Below are 25247 nucleotides of genomic sequence, written 5' to 3'. Positions count from 1 at the left end.
TTTATTAAATTTTACATTACCTTGATACAACAAGATTTAAAGTTGCTTGGATGTATATATTTTTTTTAATACAATGACATCCTGTTGGGTTTTGGAGTTCGAACTCTTCGTTGATATCACAGAATAACCAGAAGTGGCAGTGGCAGTATCCACAGTATTATAGCGAGTTACCAAGATGTGTTGCTATTGGTGGTAAAGATTTGGCGGAATACCACTAGTGTCAGTTCTGGTTATTCTGTGCCAAGGTCTGTTGAGTATTGGTTATATGGAACTTATAATATTATGGAACTAGAAACATTCGAATTTAGCCGTACGTTTTTTAAGATGGCTAAACCTGAATGATTCTAGTTCTAGGTATTGCACTGCATAACAATTAAAACTAGAACTAACACTAGACCTAAAATTAGAAACATTCGGCTTTAGCCGTGCGTCTGAGGACGCACGGCTAAACCCGAACCTTTCTAGTTCTAGGTCTAGTGTTAGTTCTAGTTTTACACTTAGCACTCTTACTATGTAGAATTAACACTATAGCTAGAACTAGAATTATTTGGGTTTAGCCGCACGTCTTTAAAGACGGCTAAACCCGAATGATTCTAGTTCTAGGTATAGTGTTAGTTCTAGTTTTACACTTGCATTGTCACTAGAACTAACATTAGACCTAAAACTAGAAACATTTGAGTTTAGCCGTACGTCTCTTAAGACGGCTAAACCCAAATGATTCTAGTTCTAGGTCTAGCACTGCATAACAATTAAAACTAGAACTAACACTAGACCTAGAACTAGAAAGTTTCGGGTTTAGCCGTGCGTCCTCAGGCGAATGTGTATTAGTTCTAGTTTTACACTAGCACTCTTACTATGTAGAATTAACACTATAGCTAGAACTAGAATCATTTGGGTTTAGCCGCACGTCTCTAAAGACGGCTAAACCCGAATGATTCTAGTTCTAAGTATAGTGTTAGTTCTAGTTTTAGAGTAGTACTATCACTAAAAGTAACACTATAGCTAGAACTAGAATCATTTGGGTTTAGCCGCACGTCTCTAAAGACGGCTAAACCCGAATGATTCTAGTTCTAAGTATAGTGTTAGTTCTAGTTTTAGAGTAGTACTATCACTAAAAGTAACACTATAGCTAGAACTAGAATCATTTGGGTTTAGCCGCACGTCTCTAAAGACGGCTAAACCCGAATGATTCTAGTTCTAAGTATAGTGTTAGTTCTAGTTTTAGAGTAGTACTATCACTAAAAGTAACACTGTAGCTAGAACTAGAATCATTTGGGTTTAGCCGCACGTCTCTAAAGACGGCTAAACCCGAATGATTCTAGTTCTAAGTATAGTGTTAGTTCTAGTTTTAGAGTAGTACTATCACTAAAAGTAACACTATAGCTAGAACTAGAATCATTTGGGTTTAGCCGCACGTCTCTAAAGACGGCTAAACCCGAATGATTCTAGTTCTAAGTATAGTGTTAGTTCTAGTTTTAGAGTAGTACTATCACTAAAAGTAACACTATAGCTAGAACTAGAATCATTTGGGTTTAGCCGCACGTCTCTAAAGACGGCTAAACCCGAATGATTCTAGTTCTAAGTATAGTGTTAGTTCTAGTTTTACACTAGTACTATCACTAAAAGTAACACTATACATAGTACTAGAATCATTTGGGTTTAGCTCCCGTCTTTAAAGACGGCTAAACCTGAATGATTCTAATTCTAGGTATAGTGTTAGTTCTAGTTTTACGCTTGCACTGTCACTAGAACTAACGTTAGACCTAGAACTAGAATCGCACGTCTCTAAAGACGGATACGTTCATAACAATAGTGTTCATAGGGCGTTGGATAACCTTATACAGTATGTTTACTCAACGAACCTTGATTCTGTGCTTTTGGTAACTCCTGATAAAATGGCATATTTTAAAATGAGGTGCCGCCAACATCAAATGAACCGACGTCAGTGTCATTTCTGGTTATCCTGTGGTTCATATCATGTTCCAGCTACATAGTTTCCATTGACTCTTGTTGTATTGTATACTTTCTTCTCTTTTCAAAGAGAAGGATTCTTGGCTTCATCTTCTTAAAACTTTCTGTCCCGTGGATTTTATTTCTTACACGTGTTTCGGCATTAGTATCCACAAACCATATTCAATGAATAATAATAATAATAATAATAAATGTCTTCATTCCCCAACATAACATATTACACAACAAATAACATATTAATACGAGTTACAGTATGTATTTGGAGAATTCTGAATCTTTTTTGAGGTTATAAAAAATTTGACGTTAGGTTATGTCATATTACCAAACGTCAAGTTTCCTAAAATTTTACAAATCGAATTTTTAATTTAATGACTATTTTAAATGATTTTTTTCTCTAAAACGATTTATAATTAAAAAATGAACTTGGCAATATAAAAGAATATAAATAAAAAAAATCATTTATCTGTATTTCTAAAAAAATAAAACTATTTAGTGTCAATGAACGTTAAGAGATGGTGCTAATTAACACAGAGAAGTTAGGTACTTAAATTTATTTTTGACATTACCGACTTGGAAATGTCAGTTTAAAAAATATTTTGAGGTTAAATTGAATTATTTTTTAATTGTAAGTAAAACGTTAAAAATTTCGAATTAATTTTGATAAATTTTTGAAGTCATGTCCAATTTGTCTTGTATAGAAATGCCCAATGAGCACCACAGCGTGTCCACCACAGAGGCAATTACGTTGCAGTTAGAGCCGTCTCCGAAGCACACAATATGTGTCACCGTCGTCGACGATGAACACATCACCTGGAAATTATGGGCCTGAGATGGTCGTGAATAACTCAGACGGCCGCGCCATCATCATCCAAGCCCCGTAATGACGTTTTTATGACGTCATTAAGGGGCCACCTCTCGGCCGGTTCAATTAAAACGCGAAACCGAATCGCCCCGTTGCGGTTACCGGCCCGGAATTTATCATTAATAAACAACGGCGGACGTTCAGCTATGACGTTTATTCGAGAGTGTCTTTTTTGCCTTGAACGTCTCATCTCACTTTGGAATTTGTTATGCCTTATTTTTTAACGTTTCCATTGGGTTTGTAACTTTCGTTTTCCGCCGTTTTGGGTTTTGGGTCGATCGCTTATATTATCCGTGAATCCGGGCGTAATCCGGGGGCGCTGGGAAACGAGCAAGCTGCGAGCTAATACAAAATCATAACATCATACGGTCGCAGCACCCGGAACGAGCTACTTTTATAATCTGATTTTGGTGGCGGCTGCGCTCCCTGAAATGGGTGGCGGGATATTTGAATATTTATATACATAAAACGGCAGCCCGCTTCGTGCATTAGCTACTTCAAAACTGATTCCGGCGGATTTAACTTTACGATGAAAATCTCATGGAAATTGCAACGAGTGTTAGGATTTTCGCTGGAATTTTAATGGATGAGGAAGAATTTTGAATAAAATATAAATTTATTAAAAAAAAAATATAATTCTCTCTTAATGCTTTTTTTGGGTCATTAATAATTCTGAGTTAATTAATTTTTGAGGAAATTAAGATCGAATTTGGGTTATTATTTTTTTAACCTCACCCCAGGTATAACAACACCAGCTTTTATTCACACAAATAAAGACTTTTTTGGTCGCGTGCTAGCTACATCAGCTGCGACGCCACGATAATGATTGATTCCTTGTAGATTTCGCACACTTATTAATCTCCCAGATATAACCGCAATTTGTCGATCTTCCACAACACATCGACGTTGACAAGTTCGATGATGGGACCCCCCGTTATCTTGCCCTTCGGTCATTAGCCGAGGGCCATTGTATTTCGCACCCTAAGTTTTTACGTCTTCAAACAAAGAACGTTTTCGACATCGTTGTCATCTGTATAAAGTGAAAAGAACGAATTACGAACAAATTCCCGTCTTCAATTGCCTTAATTAGGTCTTCGTTAATTATCTAATGAATGAAATCAAAAAAAAGAAAATACAATCATGGGAAAGAGTGGGTGTATGATAATGTGCCCGGATGGATTAATAAATACTTAGATGAAGAAAATACGTTTTGGTTCGTAACTTGACGTTACGTCTTTTATATTTAATTTTTTTTTGTTTATTTCGATTCCATTGTGTACGTAGGGCCTCATTCTAATTGATTTCTCATGTTTGGACAGGCCTATAATGGGGCCGAACGGCGTCGGCCACGATCAGATACGGGCATAATCGATTCTGCGAGCTAGTCATCCCATGACACGAAGACGTCTTCATCTGCGTACTCCTTTGGACCACGGGTTACGACTACGTTCGATACATCAAGATTCATCTCGTGGTTTCACGCTGCGACGCCCCGTAAAGAACGTACCGCAGACTGCGAGACCGTGATCGATGGTGATCTAACAGGAATTGGATATGTCGATCTTACTAAGAGATCTAAATACAGTAAAACCACGCACAAAATATTTTTAAGTCATACTATTAACAATATCTATTTAATACATCACTATATTTAAATATAAATGTTAGCGCTCGTAAGATGCGATTCCACAATGAGAATATCTCGTAAGATTTTCGTCTCATAATATAAAAATCGCAGCATAACTTTAATTTCGTTGTGGAAAATTGACTAAAATATATGATATACTAGAGATAATCTCCTGAAACGATGTGTCATGTACTGTTAAATGGACAAGAACTATGATACTGCAATTAATCGAATGATATGAATCCAATTCTAGCTTGTGGGACATCTCGTCCAAAAACTATAAAAATAGAAAGGTTTGGAAATCAACTATTGAAGAAACGAAGAAGTGAAGAAACGAAAACACACTAAAAGCAGCCAGGCAGCAGGAAAAAATTTTGAAGTCAAATGGGAATTTTAGACTTCATAGATGGACCGACATGTGGTAATGGAACAACAATGGATGCATTGGTAAGTTAATCATAATTTTTTTATATATATTTGTATTGCCATGGAGCTTCTCCTTCATGGTGGAAATATTGTCTAAATGTCAGTTGTACAGGGTGGTTCAAATTCGATGCCCGAATAGGCTATCTCGGAAACTATAAGAGTTAGAAAAAAAGTAGTTTACATGTCATGATCTCGCTGTAGCGGTATCGTCTTTTGTTTTTCCCCTAGAGGCCAAAATTGAAAATATTGTAAAACAAGCAAGTGCAATTATCTTGGTTATTATTATAGGTGGAGTATTATAACTAAGATATTATATGGACACTTTTTACAGAGAATTTGATGACGTAGTCAAAAAAAATTTTTCTGTTTTAGATTTTGAGATATTATGACAATTTTGGTTTTTCTAAATGGAAGCAACCACGATTATTCGCTTATTAAATTGGTTATTTTTTCTGATTACAAAAATATGGAGTTAGATAGGTCTATTTCTTATTGTTTTAGAATAAAGCTAAAAATAAACTTTTTTTTAGTGTTGTCAAAAAAATTAAATTTACAGTTTCCTGTAAATTACGGTACTATAATAAAATTTACTTTATTTTCTAATATGTAACATTCTAACATGTTAAACTTTTCGTAATCCATCTTAAAAAAGAGGATTTTTAATTTGACACGTCACAAAATTTTTGAATACAAACAAATGTTGCTATGTTTATTTGAATTAAGAAAATATAGCGCCATCTATCAATAATTTATTAAGTCATTTAATAATAATATTAAATATTAATAAAAAATGTGAAATAATGCAATCTCTTCCAACTTTTGTGTAAAACAAATATAAATTAAATAGTTCAACAAATGTATTTGTTTCAAATATCAGAAATATGTTTTCTTAATTTTTAGTTATAATTTACAGGAAACTGTAAATTTAATTTCTTTGACGACACTAAAAGAAGTTTTTTTTTACTTTATTCTAAAACAATAAGAAACATTGATACACGTGTTTTAGACGTCTTAGTTCGTCCTGGTAGTGGTCTAGGTTTTGGAAATTTTAAACTATCATTAGCAAGTTTCTTTGAAACTAAACAAACTGTGGAAACTGCGTATTCAGAGACACCTTGCTTATATCATGAGAGAAAAATTTCTGAACTCGGGTGTTTCTCGGGTGCGGAAACACATCTTAGATAAATCATCTATAGATAGAATCCAACTCGGGTTATTCCCTTAGTTGCTCTATTCCATGTTTATAGATAAACTAAGGGTATTCCACCGAGTTGTCTATACGCTGTATAATAAACTTTCATAACATGCGCGATTGCCGAGTATTAACACCAACAACTAGTAAAACAACAAAATTCGCCAAATTTCCATATTTTCGTGTTTATCTCGATATCTATGCATTTCAGAGCAAAAGAGTAAGAACGCAATATTGCTAAGAATAAAATTTGTTACAACTATTGTTCTAAAAGTTTTTTGATAACATGCTCCGATTCCCGAGTGCTACCATTATCAACTAGTAGACGAACGAAATTCATCAAATTTTCATATTTTCGTACTTTTCTCGATGTTCATGCATCTGAGAGCAAAAATGCAAGAAAGCAATATTGTTAAGAATAAAATTTGCTACAACTATTGTTCTAAAAGTTATTTTGTAACAATCTCCGATTCCCAAGTGTTACCATTAACAACTTTTAGAATAACGAAATTCATCAAATTTTCATATTTTCGTGTTTATCTCGATATCTATGCATCTGAGAGCAAAAGTGTAAGAAAGCAATATTGCTAAGAATAAAATTTGCTACAACTATTGTTCTAAATGTTGTTTTGTAACATGCTTCCATTCCAGAGTGTTACCATTATCAACTTGTAGAAGAACGAAACTCATCAAATTATGATATTTTCGTGTTTTTCTCGATATCTACGCATCTGAGAGCAAAAATGCAAGAAAGCACTATTGTTAAGAATAAAATTTGCAACAACTATCGTTCTAAAAGTTGTTTTGTAAAATGCTCCGATTCCCAAGTATTACTATTAACAACTTGTAGAATAACGAAATTCATCAAATTTTCATATTTTCTAACTTTTCTCGATATTTAAGTATTTGAGAGCAAAAGTGAAGGAGAGCAATATTGTTAAGAATAAAATTTGCTACAACTATTGTTCTAGAAGTTGTTTTGTAACATGCTCCAATTCCCAAGTGTTACCATTAACAACTTGTAGAATAACGAAATTCATCAAATTTTCATATTTTCGTGTTTTTCTCGATATCTATGCATCTCAGAGCAAAAGAGTAAGAACGCAATATTGCTAAGAATAAAATTTGCTACAACTATTGTTCTAAAAGTTTTTTGATAACATGCTCCGATTCCCGAGTGCTACCATTATCAACTTGTAGAATAACGAAATTCGTCAAATTTTCATATTTTCCAACTTTTCTCGATATTTAAGCATCTGAGAGCAAAAGTGAAGGAGAGCAATATTGTTAAGAATAAAATTTGCTACAACTATTGTTCTAGAAGTTGTTTTGTAACATGCTCCAATTCCCAAGTGTTACCATTAACAACTTGTGGAATAACGAAATTCATCAAATTTTCATATTTTCGTGTTTTTCTCGATAGCTACGCATCTGAGAGCAAAAATGCAAGAGAACAATATTATTAAGAATAAAATTTGCTACAACTATTGTTCTAGAAGTTGTTTTATAACATGCTCCGATTCCCAAGTGTTACCATGCATTAACAAGTAGTAAAACAACGAAGTCGCCAAATTTTCATATTTTCATCCTTATCTCGATATCTATGCATTTGAGAGCAAATATACAAGAAAGCAATATTGTTAAGCATAAAATTCGCTACAACTATTGTTCTAAAAGTTGTTTTGTAACACACTCCAATTCCCTAGTGTTATATTTTCGTGTTTTCTCGATATCTATGCATCTTAGAGCAAAAGTGTAAGATTGCAATATTGTTAATAATAAAATTTGCTACACCTATTGTTGTAAAAGTTGTTTTGTAACATGCTCTGATTTCCAAGTGTTACTATTAACAACGTTTAGAACAACGAAATTCATCAAATTTTCATATTTTCGTATCTTTCTCTAAACCCAAATGTTACTAGTTCTAGGTTTAGTGTTAATTCTGGTTTTAGTTGTTATTTAGCGTTAGATTGTTATATTTTCCTTCTAAAAAGTTGTCATAGAGGAAAATGAAGATGTGTTTTTATAGCTAATTAATTTTTGAGAACAAAAAGAATCAATTTGCCGTCTCGCCGGATAATATTAAATATACGACTTTTCTGCTTGGTCATCTTCGGTTCGGTTGAACCGCATCGTCATCCACTTGAGCCGTCGGTCATCTGGCGCCACTCTCCACGTGTGTACAAGAAACACGTCAACAATCGGCGGTTTCCCATCGACATACACCTTAAAGTTTTAGCTAAAATTTGTAATACCCTAAGTAAACATCATCATCACAGAATTTCCTTATTTAGAAATCGGGGTGGAAAGAAAAAGTAACATTTTGGAGCGTTAAAAGTCACGATTCGGGCGTCGCGCAGTGACTAGCGATCTGTCGGCGAGATGTTTTCATTATGGGTTCCGTGACTGGCCACTTCGAAACTAAGAACATAAATCATGCTGGTGAGACGGTTGGCAGCGCCGCTTATTAGATCCACGGGTAATTTAATAACTGGGAAGATCATCACGGGAGTCAACGAGCTTTTGGGCACCGTAGCCAAGGAAACGACACTCTCAAAGTCGCTGCCAAAATCAAAGAAATCAGTCAAAATTTATAGTTCCAAGATTTTTATTTATTTCGAACCACAATGCACGGGTTCGACACGAACATCATGGAACCAATGACCAGAAAATGTGACTCAGACACCGACGAGGGTCGAAGTAAAACAATCATGGCTAAGGGTCAAGGTTCCTCAGTGATAGCAGCGTCAAAAATCCCATCAACGTTTGTGAGCGGTTCGATTAAAACCAAGATGTATAACGAATACGCATCAAGCGATACCCCAAAATCGCAAAATCTAAGTAAAACGAGACAAATCACACCTTCATCGTACGACACCCAAAAGTGGTTCCCTTCCATCGAAGGTAAAAGTGAAGGCAAAATCAGTGCTAAAGAACTTCAAACCGCATTCAAACAATTCCAAGGCAAACACTTTTCGGATAATGTTTGCAAATTCGTTGTGCGTCTATTCGATTTAGATAAAAACGGTGGAATCGACATTCGAGAATTTGAACAACTATACAGCTCGGTGAAAAAATGGGTTTCCGCGTTTAACACGTGCGATCGCAGCAGATGTGGATTTCTTGCCGAATCTGAATTAGATCTCGCTTTAAAACAAATGGAGATAAATTTCAGCCCGGATTTTGTAACATTCTTGATTAACCGGTGCGATCCGGTCAACAAAAAAATGTCCCTCGACCAATTTATCGTCACCTGCGTACAAATGCAAAAGTACACCGAAGAATTTAGGGCGAGGGATGAGAAATCGGACGGAATCATCAAATTAAAATACGAAGATTTTTTGGAACTCTTAATGAAGACGGTTTGACTGAGAATTTGTCGTTCTCGTATCGTCCTTGTCAATTCAAACCGGATTATTACCCCAAAATAACCCCTAATAACTGTCAAAAAGAACCGGATTCATCTCATCGCGCGCGCGCGGATGCTGATGTACAAAAGGATTGTGTCCGATTATATTTGTTATTTCAGCTGACCAATACAATATACCGTTAATGCTCTAAAAATTTTTCCTACAGTTGTTGTTATTAGTACCATTATTATTATTACGCAAAGCAAAAACGGCAGATGCCCATCGAAAACTCACCAACTCTTCACCTCGTTAAAAGAAACATCAACCGTCAGTTGTGTTGATTACTCGTTTTAAAACGTTATTAACCAGCGATTATTTATCAATTAGAAAATATTACCTTTAATTAAATTTGTAATTTAAAAAAATTATCTTTCAATGTTAAATTTATGTTGGTATTAGCTCAATTTTTTTTAGTGACATTTTCAACTTCACAGTTGACATTAATTTTCGAACTCAGTTTTTAAACGTCAAACGTGTCATTAAAAGAATTTAATTGTCGAATAACGCTTAAAGTGAGATTTCAAAGTGGAAATGAAAATCTTCGTATTATTCTTTGTGTTTTAGTCGGTGAGAATACTTAAGAAGAAACGTATAAGAAGAAACATTACCTAAAATTTTATTAGTAACATTTTCAACTTCACAGTTGACATTAATTTTCGAATTGACAGTTTTTAAACGTCAGACGTGTCATTAAAAGAATTTAATTGTCGAATAACGCTTAAAGTGAAATTTCAAAGTGGAAATGAAAATCTTCGTGTTATTCTTTGTGTTTTAGTCGGTGAGAATACTTAAGAAGAAACATTACCTAAAATTTTATTAGTAACATTTTCAACTTCACAGTTGACATTAATTTTCGAATTGAAAAAATTATCTTTCAATGTTAAATTTATGTTGGTATTAGCTCAATTTTTTTTAGTGACATTTTCAACTTCACAGTTGACATTAATTTTCGAACTCAGTTTTTAAACGTCAAACGTGTCATTAAAAGAATTTAATTGTCGAATAACGCTTAAAGTGAGATTTCAAAGTGGAAATGAAAATCTTCGTATTATTCTTTGTGTTTTAGTCGGTGAGAATACTTAAGAAGAAACGTATAAGAAGAAACATTACCTAAAATTTTATTAGTAACATTTTCAACTTCACAGTTGACATTAATTTTCGAATTGACAGTTTTTAAACGTCAGACGTGTCATTAAAAGAATTTAATTGTCGAATAACGCTTAAAGTGAAATTTCAAAGTGGAAATGAAAATCTTCGTGTTATTCTTTGTGTTTTAGTCGGTGAGAATACTTAAGAAGAAACATTACCTAAAATTTTATTAGTAACATTTTCAACTTCACAGTTGACATTAATTTTCGAATTGAAAAAATTATCTTTCAATGTTAAATTTATGTTGGTAATAGCAAACATTTTTTTAGTGACATTTTCAACTTCACAGTTGACTTTAATTTTCGAACTGACAGTTTTTAAACGTCAAACGTGTCAATAAAGGAAAAAAATTTAATTGTCGAATAACGCTTAAAGTGAAATTTCAAAGTGGAAATGAAAATCTTCGTATTATTCTTTGTGTTTTAGTCGGTGAGAATACTTAAGAAGAAACGTATAAGAAGAAACATTACCTAAAATTTTATTAGTAACATTTTCAACTTCACAGTTGACATTAATTTTCGAATTGACAGTTTTTAAACGTCAAACGTGTCATTAAAAGAATTTAATTGTCGAATAACGCTTAAAGTGAAATTTCAAAGTGGAAATGAAAATCTTCGTGTTATTCTTTGTGTTTTAGTCGGTGAGAATACTTAAGAAGAAACATTACCTAAAATTTTATTAGTAACATTTTCAACTTCACAGTTGACATTAATTTTCGAATTGAAAAAATTATCTTTCAATGTTAAATTTATGTTGGTAATAGCAAACATTTTTTTAGTGACATTTTCAACTTCACAGTTGACTTTAATTTTCGAACTGACAGTTTTTAAACGTCAAACGTGTCAATAAAGGAAAAAAATTTAATTGTCGAATAACGCTTAAAGTGAAATTTCAAAGTGGAAATGAAAATCTTCGTATTATTCTTTGTGTTTTAGTCGGTGAGAATACTTAAGAAGAAACGTATAAGAAGAAACATTACCTAAAATTTTATTAGTAACATTTTCAACTTCACAGTTGACATTAATTTTCGAATTGACAGTTTTTAAACGTCAAACGTGTCATTAAAAGAATTTAATTGTCGAATAACGCTTAAAGTGAAATTTCAAAGTGGAAATGAAAATCTTCGTATTATTCTTTGTGTTTTAGTCGGTGAGAATACTTAAGAAGAAACGTATAAGAAGAAACATTACCTAAAATTTTATTAGTAACATTTTCAACTTCACAGTTGACATTAATTTTCGAACTGACAGTCTTTAAACGTCAAACGTGTCATTAAAAGAATTTAATTGTCGAATAACGCTTAAAGTGAAATTTCAAAGTGGAAATGAAAATCTTCGTATTATTCTTTGTGTTTTAGTCGGTGAGAATACTTAAGAAGAAACATTACCTAAAATTTTATTAGTAACATTTTCAACTTCACAGTTGACATTAATTTTCGAATTGAAAAAATTATCTTTCAATGTTAAATTTATGTTGGTATTAGCTCAATTTTTTTTAGTGACATTTTCAACTTCACAGTTGACATTAATTTTCGAACTGACAGTTTTTAAACGTCAAACGTGTCATTAAAAGGAAAAAAATTTAATTGTCGAATAACGCTTAAAGGGAAATTTCAAAGTGGAAATGAAAATCTTCGTATTATTCTTTGTGTTTTAGTCGGTGAGAATACTTAAGAAGAAACGTATAAGAAGAAACATTACCTAAAATTTTATTAGTAACATTTTCAACTTCACAGTTGACATTAATTTTCGAATTGACAGTTTTTAAACGTCAAACGTGTCATTAAAAAGAAAAAAGATGTTAGTTGTCGAATAAGGTTTAAAGTGAGATCTCAAAGTGGAAATGAGAATCTTCGTTTTATTCTTTGTGTTTTAGCCGGTGGGGATGCATAAGAAGAAATGTATGAGAAGAAGTGATTAAACGCGCGCCGATAATAAATCAAGAGCGTGCGCTGCTTTTGCCGACTGACGACGATGTGTGTCCCCCCCGCGTGACAAATGACGCCCCTAATCGAAACGGAACCTAACGGCGCGGTTTTAACCTTCATTACCGCGGGGTCGGAGACAATAATGCTCCGACCCGGTGGGCAGCCGCAACAAATAAAGATAATTAACCCCCTTGACCTCGACAGGCCCGCGCAAGAAATTAGTTCGTCGCTGTTTGAAGCCAAGCCCCCCATCGAAAAATCATCCTCATCGCGTTCAGACTCGAAAAACCACTTTCTTAAAGCTTATGAAGATATTAATCCTTCTTTGGGCGCGTGGTTCTCGCAGTTTTAACTTGGGTTTAACTAGCCTCAAATTGATTTCGTTAAATAAGTTGATATTAAGAGTCATGGTCTCCAACATTTTCTGAACAAAATTAAGAAAACGTAGATAATAATGTCTCAACAATGTTTAGAGTTGGTCTAAACGATTAAAAAGTGATTCGGATCTGGAAACTGTTATTATAAACTCTCCAAACTCATTGAAAATGAAGCGTAAAATTCTTCAGAATAAATTTACAACCTTGTAAAATGGTTCAAAATGATTAAAAATTAATTGGTAATCATTAGAAACTTGTCTAAATGAAAAAGAACTGTTTTGTAATGTTACCAAGTTGATCAAAATGATTGAAAATTAGCTGGTAATCACTGGAAATGTGTCTAAATACCAAAGAAATGATTCATAATTATTCCAAGTTGCTCAACATGTTTAAAAGTTGGCTGATAATCATTAAAAATATGTCTAAATGGTTATGAACTGATTCATAATGATTCCAAATTTTTCGAAATGACATAAAATTAGTTGGTAATTATTACAGCCTTGTCTAAACGATGAAGAACTGTTTTATAATGATGCCAAGTTGTTCAAAATGATTGAAAATTGGCTTATAATCATTAGAAAGTTGTCTAAATGATAAAGAACTGTATTATAATGATGCCAAGTTGTTCCAAATGATTGAAAATTAGCTGGTAATTATTAAAAACTTGTCTAAATGATCGTAAATTGTTCAAAATGAGTGACAAGAGATCCACCGTTATTCCAAGTTATTCAAAATCACCAAAAACGTGTCTATATGATGAAATATGATTTCATTATCATGCCAGGTTGTTCAAAATGATTGAAAAATTACAGCTAATCATTAGAAAGTTGTCTAAATGATAAAGAACTGTTTTGTAATTATGCTAATTTGTTGAAAGTGATTGAAAACTTTCTGATAATCATTAGAAACTTGTCTAAATGATAAAGAACTGTTTTGTAATGATGCTAAGTTGTTGAAAATGATTAAAAATTGGTTGGTATTCATTCAAAACTTGCCTAAATAATAAAAAGCTGTTTTGTAATGATACCAAGTTGTTCAAAATGACCAAAAATTAGCTGATAATCATTAAAAACTTGTCTAAATAATAAAAAAGAGTTTTATAATGATGCCAAGTTGTTGAAAATGATTGAAAATTGGCTGGTAATCATTAGAAACTTGTCTAAATGATCGTAAATTGATCCATAACGATTTCAAATTGTTCAAAATGAGTGTTAAGAGGTCCACCGTTATTCCAAATTATTCAAAATCACCAAAAACGTGTCTATATGATGAAAAATGATTTCATTATGATGCCAGGTTGTTCAAAATGATTGAAAAATTACAGCTAATCATTAGAAAGTTGTCTAAATGATACAGAACTGTTTTATAATGATGATAAGTTGGTCAAAATGATTGAAAAATTATAGCTAATCATTAGAAAGTTGTCTAAATGATACATAGATGATTCATGATTATTCCAAGTTGCTCAAAATGACTGAAAATTGGCTGTTATCATCAAAAACTTGTTTAAATTATTGTAAACCAATTCATAATAATTTCAAATTGTTCAAAATGACTGAAAATTAGTTTGTAATTATTATAAACTTGTCTAAATGATGAAAAGCGGTTTTAAAATGATGTCAAATTATTCAATCTGATAAAAAATTGGTTTATAATGATTCCAAGTTATGGAAAATGACTGAAAACTATAAATACCATTTCGGGAAATTTTTCCTTCAACATCTGTATTAAAATGTTTTATTTTAAAAAATGAATATATTTAATAGTAAATAAGCTGGAGGTAAATATATCTTAAGTCTCGACGTTTTGTTGTTAATTCGACGATTTAATCGGCTTAAAATAACACGACGAAGAGTAACGGTTTAAAAAGATTTGAAATCTTGATGATTATAATCTGACAAATGATGTAAACCTCACAAACATAGTTTTCTTAAACTAGATATTTATTTAAAATTAAATTAAGATTCGCTTTTTTATGTATTTTTTCGTTTCACTTCAGTGAGAAAGTTCCCAATTTAGAAAAGAATTTAGTTGATGTGGCAGTTAGGGGTTGTAGGGTTTGGTGGTGTAGGTAAACAAGAATTGTTGGGGCTCGATGTGGCGTGCCTAATCTGGCCTCTAATGCCCCGGATTAAAGCAACGTTTCGCACCTACAGTTGTGTCAATGAGAGGCTTACTTGAATAGGGCACCCGGTTCTTGTCGTGGGGCTCGTTGTCATTGTTTGTTTTGTGTCGAACCGGAAGAAGGAGAATTGTATAAAAGTATAAAATATTGTTTTTAGAAATAATTTTTGTTTTTGATTCATAAAGTTTATTTGAAGTGACGAAGTCGTTGAAAATTCAAGGATTTATCCAACAAGGTTTCAAATCCGTATAAAGAAGAAAAGAACGGTGGGGGAGAAACGAGAAGAAGAGAAAACGGTATTAGCGAGTTTTCATCGAAACCTGTGAACATCCAGGACGCGGCGTTTCCGGGGCCTGGATCCGGGACGCAGAGATATCGATCCAAAACGGGATCCCCTGCGGACAGCCAATCGGCTGCGTCCCCCCACCAACTCCTTCCGCCTCCTTTTGTTTCCGGGACCCGCAGCAGGATCATTTTTTTTATATATTTTCGTGTCCATATTTCCCAACAAACTTACCTGCGAGAGCTTATCCACGCTTGAATAAGGACACAAGAGAGCAACCTCTCTGCGGCAGATGTTGCGGTGATGGCCTCAATGGATAACAAACACCTGGAACCCCCTGGAATAAGGTGGGGTATTTTTGATTTCAAAATGATGATGTTTAAAGAAGTTGCGGTGCGTGAAATCTCTCTTTACACCGAGTCCAAAAGGGCGTATCGCTTACAGGACGAAAGCCAATCCGGAGCCGCGGAGTGCGTCCAATGAAATGGATACCCCACGGATCCTGAAGGATAATAGGTCGAATAAGAGACTGGAATCAAACTACAAACGACATCCTGATCAATTCGTGTATTATTTATGTGATATATCTTTCTCAATCAATATAATTAATTCGTATATAATTAATTTTAATATATCATTTCAATATATATTGTGTTTATATATATACAGTTATAGTAAAACCTCGATATAACGGATCTCGTTAGAATGGACTTCTTCTATTTCCAGAGATTTCTATATGAGTTGTATATCTTCAATGAACTAAAACTAGAATTGGAACTAGAAAGTTTCATTTAGACGCACGGCTAAAGTGTTAGTTCTAGTTTTAATTTTTATTCAGTGCTAGATTGTTGTATATTTTTCTTGAACTAAAAATAGAACTAACACTAGACCTAGAACTAGAAACATTCGGATTTAGCCGAACGTCTCGAAAGACGGCTAAACCCGAATGTTTCTAGTTCTAGGTTTTGTGTTAGTTCTTGTGACAGTGCTAGGTGGCACTAGTTAGCATTAGATTGTGCTAAATTGTTGTATTTATTGAACTAATAGTAGAACTAGCACTAGACCTAGAACTAGAAACATTCGGGTTTAGCCGAATGTCTTTCAAAACGGCTAAACCTGAATTTTTCGAGTTCTAGGTCTTGTGTTAGTTATTCTGACAGTGCTAGGTGGCACTAGATTGTGCTAGGTTGTTGTATTTATTGAACTAATAGTAGAACTAACATTAGACCTAGAACTAGAAACATTCGGATTTAGCCGAACGTCTCTCAAGACGGCTAAACCCGAATGTTTCTAGTTCTAGGTTTTGTGTTAGTGCTTGTGACAGTGCTAGGTGGCACTAGTTAGCATTAGATTGTGCTAGGTTGTTGTATTTATTGAACTAATAGTAGAACTAGCACTAGATTTAGAACTAGAAACATTCGGGTTTAGCCGAATGTCTCTCAAGACGGCTAAACCTGAATTTTTCGAATTCTAGGTCTTGTGTTAGTTATTCTGACAGTGCTAGGTGGCACTAAATTGTGCTAGGTTGTTGTATATATTGAACTAATAGTAGAACTAACATTAGACCTAGAACTAGAAACATTCGGATTTAGCCGAACGTCTCGAAAGACGGCTAAACCCGAATGTTTCTAGTTCTAGGTTTTGTGTTAGTGCTTGTGACAGTGCTAGGTGGCACTAGTTAGCATTAGATTGTTCTAGGTTGTTGTATTTATTGAACTAATAGTAGAACTAGCACTAGACCTAGAACTAGAAACATTCAGGTTTAGCCGAACGTCTCTCAAGACGGCTAAACCTGAATTTTTCGAGTTCTAGGTCTTGTGTTAATTATTCTGACAGTGCTAGGTGGCACTAGATTGTGTTAGGTTGTTGTATTTATTGAACTGATAGTAGAACTAACATTAGACCTAGAACTAGAAACATTCGGGGTTAGCCGCACGTCTCTCAAGACGGCTAAACCCGAATGTTTCTGGTTATAGGTCTTGTGTTAGTTCTTGTGACAGTGCTAGTTAGCACTAGATTGTGCTAGGTTGTTGTATTTATTGAACTAATAGTAGAACTAACACTAGACCTAGAACTAGAAACATTCGGGTTTAGCCGAACGTCTCGAAAGACGGCTAAACCCGAATGTTTCTAGTTCTATGTTTTGTGTTAGTGCTTGTGACAGTGCTAGGTAGCACTAGTTAGCATTAGATTGTTCTAGGTTGTTGTATTTATTGAACTAATAGTAGAACTAGCACTAGACCTAGAACTAGAAACATTCAGGTTTAGCCGAACGTCTCTCAAGACGGCTAAACCTGAATTTTTCGAGTTCTAGGTCTTGTGTTAGTTATTCTGACAGTGCTAGGTGGCACTAGATTGTGCTAGGTTGTTGTATTTATTGAACTAATAGTAGAACTAGCACTAGAATTTGAACTAGAAACATTCGGGTTTAGCCGATCGTCTCGAAAGACGGCTAAACCCGAATGTTTCTAGTTCTAGGTTTTGTGTTAGTGCTTGTGACAGTGCTAGGTGGCACTAGTTAGCATTAGATTGTGCTAGGTTGTTGTATTTATTGAACTAATAGTAGAACTAGCACTAGACTTAGAACTAGAAACATTCGGGTTTAGCCGAACGTCTTTCAAGACGGCTAAACCTGAATTTTTCGAGTTCTAGGTCTTGTGTTAGTTATTCTGGCAGTGCTAGGTGGCACTAGATTGTGCTAGGTTGTTGTATTTATTGAACTAATAGTAGAACTAACATTAGACCTAGAACTAGAAACATTCGGGTTTAGCCGAACGTCTCTCAAGACGGCTAAACCCGAATGTTTCTGGTTATAGGTCTTGTGTTAGTTCTTGTGACAGTGCTAGATGGCACTAGTTAGCACTAGATTGTGCTAGGTTGTTGTATTTATTGAACTAATAGTAGAATTAGCACCAGACCTAGAACTAGAAAAATTCGGGTTTAGCCGTGCGTCTGAAGAAGCACGGCTCAACCCGAAACTTTCTAGTTGTAGGTCTAATGTTAGTTCTAGTTTTAAATGTTACTCAGCGCTAGATTGTTGTATATTTTTCATGAACTAAAAGGTTCATAAAAAGCTCATTCGAGTTTAGTCGTACGCTTAAATAATCAAACCAAACTTTAAAAGTTCACCCAGACCTTAATTATTGAAACCAAAAAATGGTTCATACATCAAATTATAGTTTGAAAACTCCTTTTCAATTTGGTGTAAAAACCATTTCTTCGTCAATAGAAATAAAGTAGCTACACAGTTTTTAAAATTGTACTGAAATGCGAATTAATCAAAATATATTAATCTCTAACACCAACTTTAAAAACTCGTGGAGATCGCATTTATGGAAATTCAAAAATGACTTATACTGCAAAATAAACCTCATTATATCCTTTTTAATTTGATATAAGAATCGTTTTTGAGAACCCATAAATTTATTAGTTACAATGTTTTAAAGAATGTGTTTTTTTCAACTTTACGAAAACATTAAAAATTGGATCTAAACTTTAAAAATTCACCCAGACCTTAATTATTGAAACCAAAAAATGGTTCATACATCAAATTAAAGTTTGAAATCTCCTTTTCAATTTGGTGTAAAAACCATTTCTTACTCAACAGAAATAAAGTAGCCACAGAGTTTTTAAAATCATACTGAAATGCGAATTAATTAAAAGATATTAATCTCTAACACCAACTTTAAAAAATCGTGGAGATTGCATTTATGGGAATTAAAAAATGACTTATACTGCAAATTAAACCCCATTATATGCTTTTTAATTTGATATAAGAATCGTTTTTGAGAACTCATAAATTCATTAGTTACAATGTTTTAAAGAATGTGTTTTTTTCAACTTTACGAAGACATTAAAAATTGGATCTAAACTTTAAAAATTCGCACAGACCTTAATTATTGAAACTAAAAAATGGTTTATACATCAAATTAAAGTTTGAAATCTCTTTTTCAATTTGGTGTAAAAACCATTTCTTCGTCAATACAAATAAAGTAGCTACAAAGTTTTTAAAATTGTACTGAAATGCGAATTAATCAAAATATATTAATCTCTCACACCAACTTTAAAAAATCGTGGAGAACGCATTAATGGGAACTCAAAAATGAGTTATAATCCAAGTTAAACGTCATAATATCTTCTTTAATTTGATATAAGATTCGTTTTTGAGAACCCATAAATTTATTAGTTACAATGTTTTAAAGAATGTGTTTTTTTTCAACTTTACGAAAACATTAAAAATTGAATCTAAAGTTTAAAAATTCACCCAGACCTTAATTATTGGAACCAAAAAATGGTTCATACATCAAATTAACGTTTGAAATTTCCTTTTCAATTTGGTGTAAAAACCATTTCTTCGTCAATACAAATAATGTAGCTACAAAGTTTTTAAAATTGTACTGAAATGCGAATTAATCAAAAAATATTAATCTCTAACACCAACATTAAAAAATCGTGGAGATCGCATTTATGGGAATTAAAAAATGACTTATACTGCAAATTAAATCCCATTATATGCTTTTTAATTTGATATAAGAATCGTTTTTGAGAACCCATAAATTTATTAGTTATAATGTTTTAAAGAATGTATTTTTTTCAATTTTACGAAGACATTAAAAATTGGATCTAAACTTTAAAAATTCGCACAGACCTTAATTATTGAAACCAAAAAATGGTTCATACATCAAATTAAAGTTTGAAATCTCTTTTTCAATTTGCTGTCAAAACCATTTCTTAGTCACCCGAATATTTCTAGTTCTAGTTTTAATTGTTATAGAGCGCTAGGTAGTTGTAAATTTTTCTTGAACTAAAAGTAGAACTAACACAAGACCTAGAACTAGAAACATTTGGGTTTAGCCGTCTTGAGAGACGTTCGGCTAAACCCGAATGATTCTAGATCTAGGTCTAGTGTTAGTTTCAGTGACAATGCTGGGTGGCACTAGTTAGCACTAGATTACGCTAAGTTGTAGTATTTATTGAACTAAAACTAGAACTAACACTAGACCTAGAACTAGAAACATTCGGGTTTAGCCGTCTTGAGAGACGTTTGGCTAAACTCGAATATTTCTAGTTCTAGGTCTTGTGTTAGTGCTTGTGACAGTGCTAGATGGCACTAGTTAGCACCAGATTACGCTAGGTTGTTGTATTTATTGAACTAAAAGTAGAACTAACACTAAACCTAGAACTAGAAACATTCGGATTTAGCCGTTTTGAGAGACATTCGGCTAAACCCGTATGTTTCTAGTTTTACGTCTTGTGTTAGTGCTTGTGACAGTGCTAAATAAATAGCACTAGTTGACACTAAAACTAGAACTTGGTAGAAAAAATTTCGAATTTTGTTGTACTTTTACTGGTTTATTTATATTTTTGTTGTCTAACTAGTTTCGGCAAAAGCCATCATCAGAGACAAAGGTCATTGTATCTTACAGGAAATTAATTCTTTTGAAACCATCTTGTAACATCTACCACAAAAGATGTCCATGCGGAGTTGAATCTTTAAAGTTTTATAATAGAATTTTTACATGTATTTTAAGTAAATTTGTGACAGTAATAATTTTAATTCGTTCACCGCTTTACATTTTCGATGTTAATTTCCTGTAAGATACAATGACCTTTGTCTCTGATGATGGCTTTTGCCGAAACTAGTTAGACAACAAAAATATAAATAAACCAGTAAAAGTACAACAAAATTCGAAATTTTTTTCTACCACGTTAAACAAACTGGTATAATGGATATTAACTTCAATTTCAACCTAAAACTAGAACTAACACTAGAAGTAGAAAGTTTCGGGTTTATTTGGGTTTAAACCCAAATTTTTCTAGTTCTAGGTCTAGTGTTAGTTCTAGTTTTAATTGTTATAGAGCACTAGATTGTTGTAAATTTTTCGGGTTGGAAAACGCTCTTCAGGTTTAGTCGTACGCCTAAATAATCGAACCCAAACTTTCAAAGTTCGCACAGACTTTAATTATTGAAACTAAAAATTAGTTCATACATCAAATTAAAGTTTGAAATCTCCTTTTCAATTTGGTGTAAAAACCATTTCTTCGTCAATACAAATAAAGTAGCTACAAAGTTTTTAAAATTGTACTGAAATGCGAATTAATCAAAATATATTAATCTCTCACACCAACTTTAAAAAATCGTGGAGATCGCATTTATGGGAATTCAAAAATGACTTATACTGCGAATTAAACCCCACAATATCTTCTTTAATTTGATATAAGAATCATTTTTGAGAACCCATAAATTTATTAGTTACAATCTTTTAAATAATGTGTTGATTTTCAATTTTTCGAAGACATTAAAATTGAATCTAATCTTTAAAAATTAAGAATCACGCAGATCTTAATTATTTGAATTAAAAAAGGGGTTTATACATCAAATTAAAGCTTGAATTTAACTTTTTAAGTTCTCCTTTTCCGTATTAGTCCGTTATATCGAGATTTAACTGAATTTGGATTAATTAAAAAGAAAAAGCGAAATTAATGACATTTATTTTTATTTTTTTTAAATCATTAAAAAATAATTCGAATTAAATATCGTAAAAATAATAATAATAATTAATAATCGTCGTATATTGTGTAAGCGTTACAATATAATATATTTATTTATATAAAAAGGAAACGAAATTAATTTTGCGCCCGCTACATTTGTAACTAAAACGTTTCAACGTTTCGTTTAGTGCGACGTATTCACATTGTTTTTTTAATCCATTTTCATCCCTAATAATAATACACTATGTCCAATTTTCGTTTTAACCCTAATTTTATAATACAAGAACTCTATATTGCATCTTGGGGGTGGGTGGGGTGTCTCGCCTTTTAAACGTTTTAGTAAGATCCTAATTTTTTTTTAATTTTTTTTCGATTTTAATTCATTAACATTGCGATAAAGGCACGATTTCGTCAAAAAAATCAATTTGATATGCCTCGTTTCCTTTCTCTTATTCTTTCATTAAAGACTAGATTTTATTTTAAATATTTTTTTTAGAATCTTACTTAAACCCAACTTGGCGTGATAAACGTATTTATCACCCCAAATCAAAAGACGTCTTCTTTAACCAAAGAAAATAATGTAAACTAAAAAAATAACTTTATACACATTCAAAGTTCTATCTCCACTCATTTTCCTCCTGATAATATCACGTTAAACGATCCGGAGTGAAAGGCCTGTGCAAGATCTGTTGGGTATTCGTAGGGCTATTTTGGGCTATTCTTACAATTCCACCTCCACTACCCCCGTGGATATTCGTCTGTTGATGATTAGGTCCATTACCACCGACTTGTATTCGAAGAGGAGTTGCTAATTGTCCATGCGATGATAATCTTAAAGGTACTGGAGTTTCCGGGAACCTTAACTCCCCCAACCTTAGATTCATCGGTGGGGGTGAAGAACTATTATCCACTTGAACAATAGGACTCGACATACCTTCCTTATACTCCTTTTCCATACTTCTTCTCGGGTGGAACTCCGAGGATGAATCCAAATTAATAGGCGATAATAATTCGGGGATCGTCGAGGATAATCTGTTATTAGTATTAATTGGGGTGTTATAAGAGTTATTGTTTGAATTAGTGGTTGTTAAAAGGTTTGTTGATGATGGATTTGATTCGATATTTATCGGAGACGAAGGACTAAGATTTTTTCTAAAAGCTGGTGGGGTATGGTTGAATCGAAATTGCGTTGGCATTGGTCCCGGGGAATGAGGACCAAATCTAAACGACGTTATCGGTGATGGAGAGGAATTTGAAAATGATATGGGTCCGGGTGAGCTCAAAGGGGGCGAATGGGCACCCAGGGAGATATCCGAATCGGAATCCGAGGTATTAGGGTTAGGACTAAGCGGCGGTTGTCTCGTCGATCCGCCGTGGTTCGCCAACTGAGCCGCCAGTTGCTGCTGTTGAATTCTGGAACAAAGAAGAGAAGAAAAGATGAGATTATTATTGCACGGGAATCGATCTCTCGTACGGTGTCGCGTTGCAATTTGGAAGGCGGAGGCCACCTGTAAGCGTGTCCTGGAAATTGCTTAAAGAGGCGCATGATTGGAGTAATGCGATCCGTTGTCGAGTATAGGATTACGTTCGCTTAATGCCTCGTTAGGTTCGTTCGTTCGTTCGTTCTCGGGTTCTCGGAAAATAAAAGGCCAACTCGCCTATTGGTCATAATCAATTAGTTCGCCCGCACAAAAACGTCGCGATTCTTCGTCGAAACGGATACGGGACCATATCCTCTTTGAGTCTTATTTTTATTATCATTCTTTTTTTTTTCGGGGCGGACGAAGTACTACATTTTGGGGCTCATTTACCAAACCTCCATTCAACGATGCAATTATGCACGCCAAACAAAGAGACGCCTGAATACAGGGATCGATTTCACGGCTCGTTTTCATGCTGGTTTTCATACAAAGAATTATAAAAGGGTCTGTTTAACAAACAATATTAAACGACAAGTTTAAAAAACAATATTAAATAATCATTATGATAATATTAAACATTCTGGTTATTTAGAGTTTGGTTGTACGTCAAAAAATATCTGTCAATGTCAAAGTTTTATGTAGAATTTCTGTTGGTATTAGCTAGGGTCCCTATCAAATCGTTCTAATAACATTTTCGACTAGATAATTGAGGTTTTTCTTATAATTTAACAAAGCAGTATGTCATAACTTACTAACACGATTTTTGTCTTCAAGGAAATGGTTAACTAATGAATTCAAATTCGCTTTTATGCTGCCAATTGTTACCAACTTTACAACAATTTGACAGGAATTCAAAATTAAGTATAAATTTTCTTCGATATGGTGTTTGTCACAGGTAAAGCGTGCATTTCAGTTAAAGTACATATTAGATAGTCAATGTATACATTAATGTAACGTTTTAGTGAAAGTATTTATCAGTCATAGAGGGTATATGTAACCGGCAATCTGTATATATCCGGTATTCTATACAATACCTAGGCAATTTATAGAATACCTAAAACGTTTAGGTAATATATAAAATATTACTAATTTTATAAAGAATAAAGCTAAAAATAAACCTTTTTTAGTGTCGTCAAAGAAATTAAATTTACAGTTTCCTGTAAATTATAACTAAAAATTAAAAAAACATATTTCTGATATTTGAAACAAATACATTTGTTGAACTATTTAATTTATATTTGTTTTACACAAAAGTTGGAATAGATTGCATTATTTCACATTTTTTATTAATATTTAATATTATTATTAAATGACTTAATAAATTATTGATAGATGGCGCTCATATATATTTTTTTAATTCAAATAAACTTATAAAAAAATTTTCTAAAGTGTCAAATTAAAAATCCTGTTTTTTAAGATGGAATGTTACATATTAGAAAATAAAGTAAATTTTATATAAATTTTTAGTAGAATAATTTTTAGTTATAGTACCATAATTTACAGGAAACTATAAATTTAATTTTTTTGACAACACCAAAAAAAAGTTTATTTTTAGCTTTATTGTAAAACAATGAGAAATACACCTATCTAACCCCATATTTTTGTAATCAGAAAAAAATAACTAATTTAATAAGCGAATAAGTGATTGTTTCCATTTAAAAAAACGAAAATTGTCATAATATCTCAAAATCTAAAACTGAAAATTTTTTTTTGACTACGTCATCAAATTCTCTGTAAAAAAGTGTCCATATAATGTCTTAGTTATAATACTCCACCTATAATAATAACCAAGATAATTGCACTTGTTGGTTTTACGATATTTTCAATTTTGGCCCCTAGGGGAAAAACAAAAGACGATACCGCTTTGAGGCTTTCGGCATTAGCAGTTTCTCGAAAAACGAGATCATGACATGTAAGCTACTTTTTTTCTAACTCTTATAGTTTCCGAGATAGCCTATTCAGACATCGAATTTGAACCACCCTGT

General features: G+C 33.0%; 2 protein-coding genes and 4 long non-coding RNA genes across 8 annotated transcripts in view; 4 read left to right on the top strand and 2 right to left on the bottom strand.

The window, feature by feature from the left end:
• The window catches only part of LOC111424056 (uncharacterized), a 100942-nt gene that overhangs the window by 33342 nt on the left and 42353 nt on the right, over positions 1-25247 (top strand). For both annotated transcript variants that reach the window (XR_011639882.1, XR_002707569.2), the window contains one exon: positions 4153-4907. This is a non-coding gene — a long non-coding RNA (uncharacterized lncRNA). The remainder of the gene's footprint in view (positions 1-4152; positions 4908-25247) is intronic.
• LOC139429220 (uncharacterized) overlaps positions 1-25247 on the bottom strand; it is a 219915-nt gene that overhangs the window by 169481 nt on the left and 25187 nt on the right. The window lies entirely within an intron of this gene.
• On the top strand, positions 8531-9642 carry LOC111424042 (sorcin-like). Its single transcript, XM_023057446.2, has one exon. It carries the CDS (start codon positions 8706-8708, stop codon positions 9444-9446), a length of 741 nt encoding a protein of 246 aa, XP_022913214.1. The 5' UTR covers positions 8531-8705; the 3' UTR covers positions 9447-9642.
• LOC139429221 (uncharacterized) lies at positions 10701-11704 on the top strand. The gene is made up of 2 exons (XR_011639886.1): positions 10701-11011; positions 11064-11704. It is a non-coding gene; the product is annotated as an uncharacterized lncRNA (long non-coding RNA).
• On the top strand, positions 12127-15749 carry LOC139429219 (uncharacterized). Of its 2 annotated transcripts, none has more exons than XR_011639884.1 (4): positions 12127-12453; positions 12513-13590; positions 14941-15203; positions 15263-15749. It is a non-coding gene; the product is annotated as an uncharacterized lncRNA (long non-coding RNA). The 2 variants fall into 2 exon arrangements; XR_011639883.1 differs by having other exon boundaries at positions 12127-12460.
• LOC111424041 (homeobox protein SIX3) overlaps positions 15902-25247 on the bottom strand; it is a 31695-nt gene continuing 22349 nt past the window's right edge. Inside the window, exon 2 of the mRNA XM_023057445.2 lies at positions 15902-23254. Coding sequence (XP_022913213.1) covers positions 22489-23254 — 766 coding nt within the window. The 3' untranslated portion in view covers positions 15902-22488. The remainder of the gene's footprint in view (positions 23255-25247) is intronic.

Source organism: Onthophagus taurus, chromosome 3 (assembly GCF_036711975.1).
Source record: "Onthophagus taurus isolate NC chromosome 3, IU_Otau_3.0, whole genome shotgun sequence".
Classification (NCBI taxonomy): domain Eukaryota; kingdom Metazoa; phylum Arthropoda; class Insecta; order Coleoptera; family Scarabaeidae; genus Onthophagus; species Onthophagus taurus.
Note: the sequence above shows the minus strand (reverse complement) of the source record. Positions and strands in the feature narration are given on the sequence as shown.

Bases quoted from the DNA above. Each gene is read 5' to 3' on its own strand.
- LOC111424042 (XM_023057446.2), top strand. From the start codon at position 8,706: ATGCACGGGTTCGACACGAACATCATGGAACCAATGACCAGAAAATGT.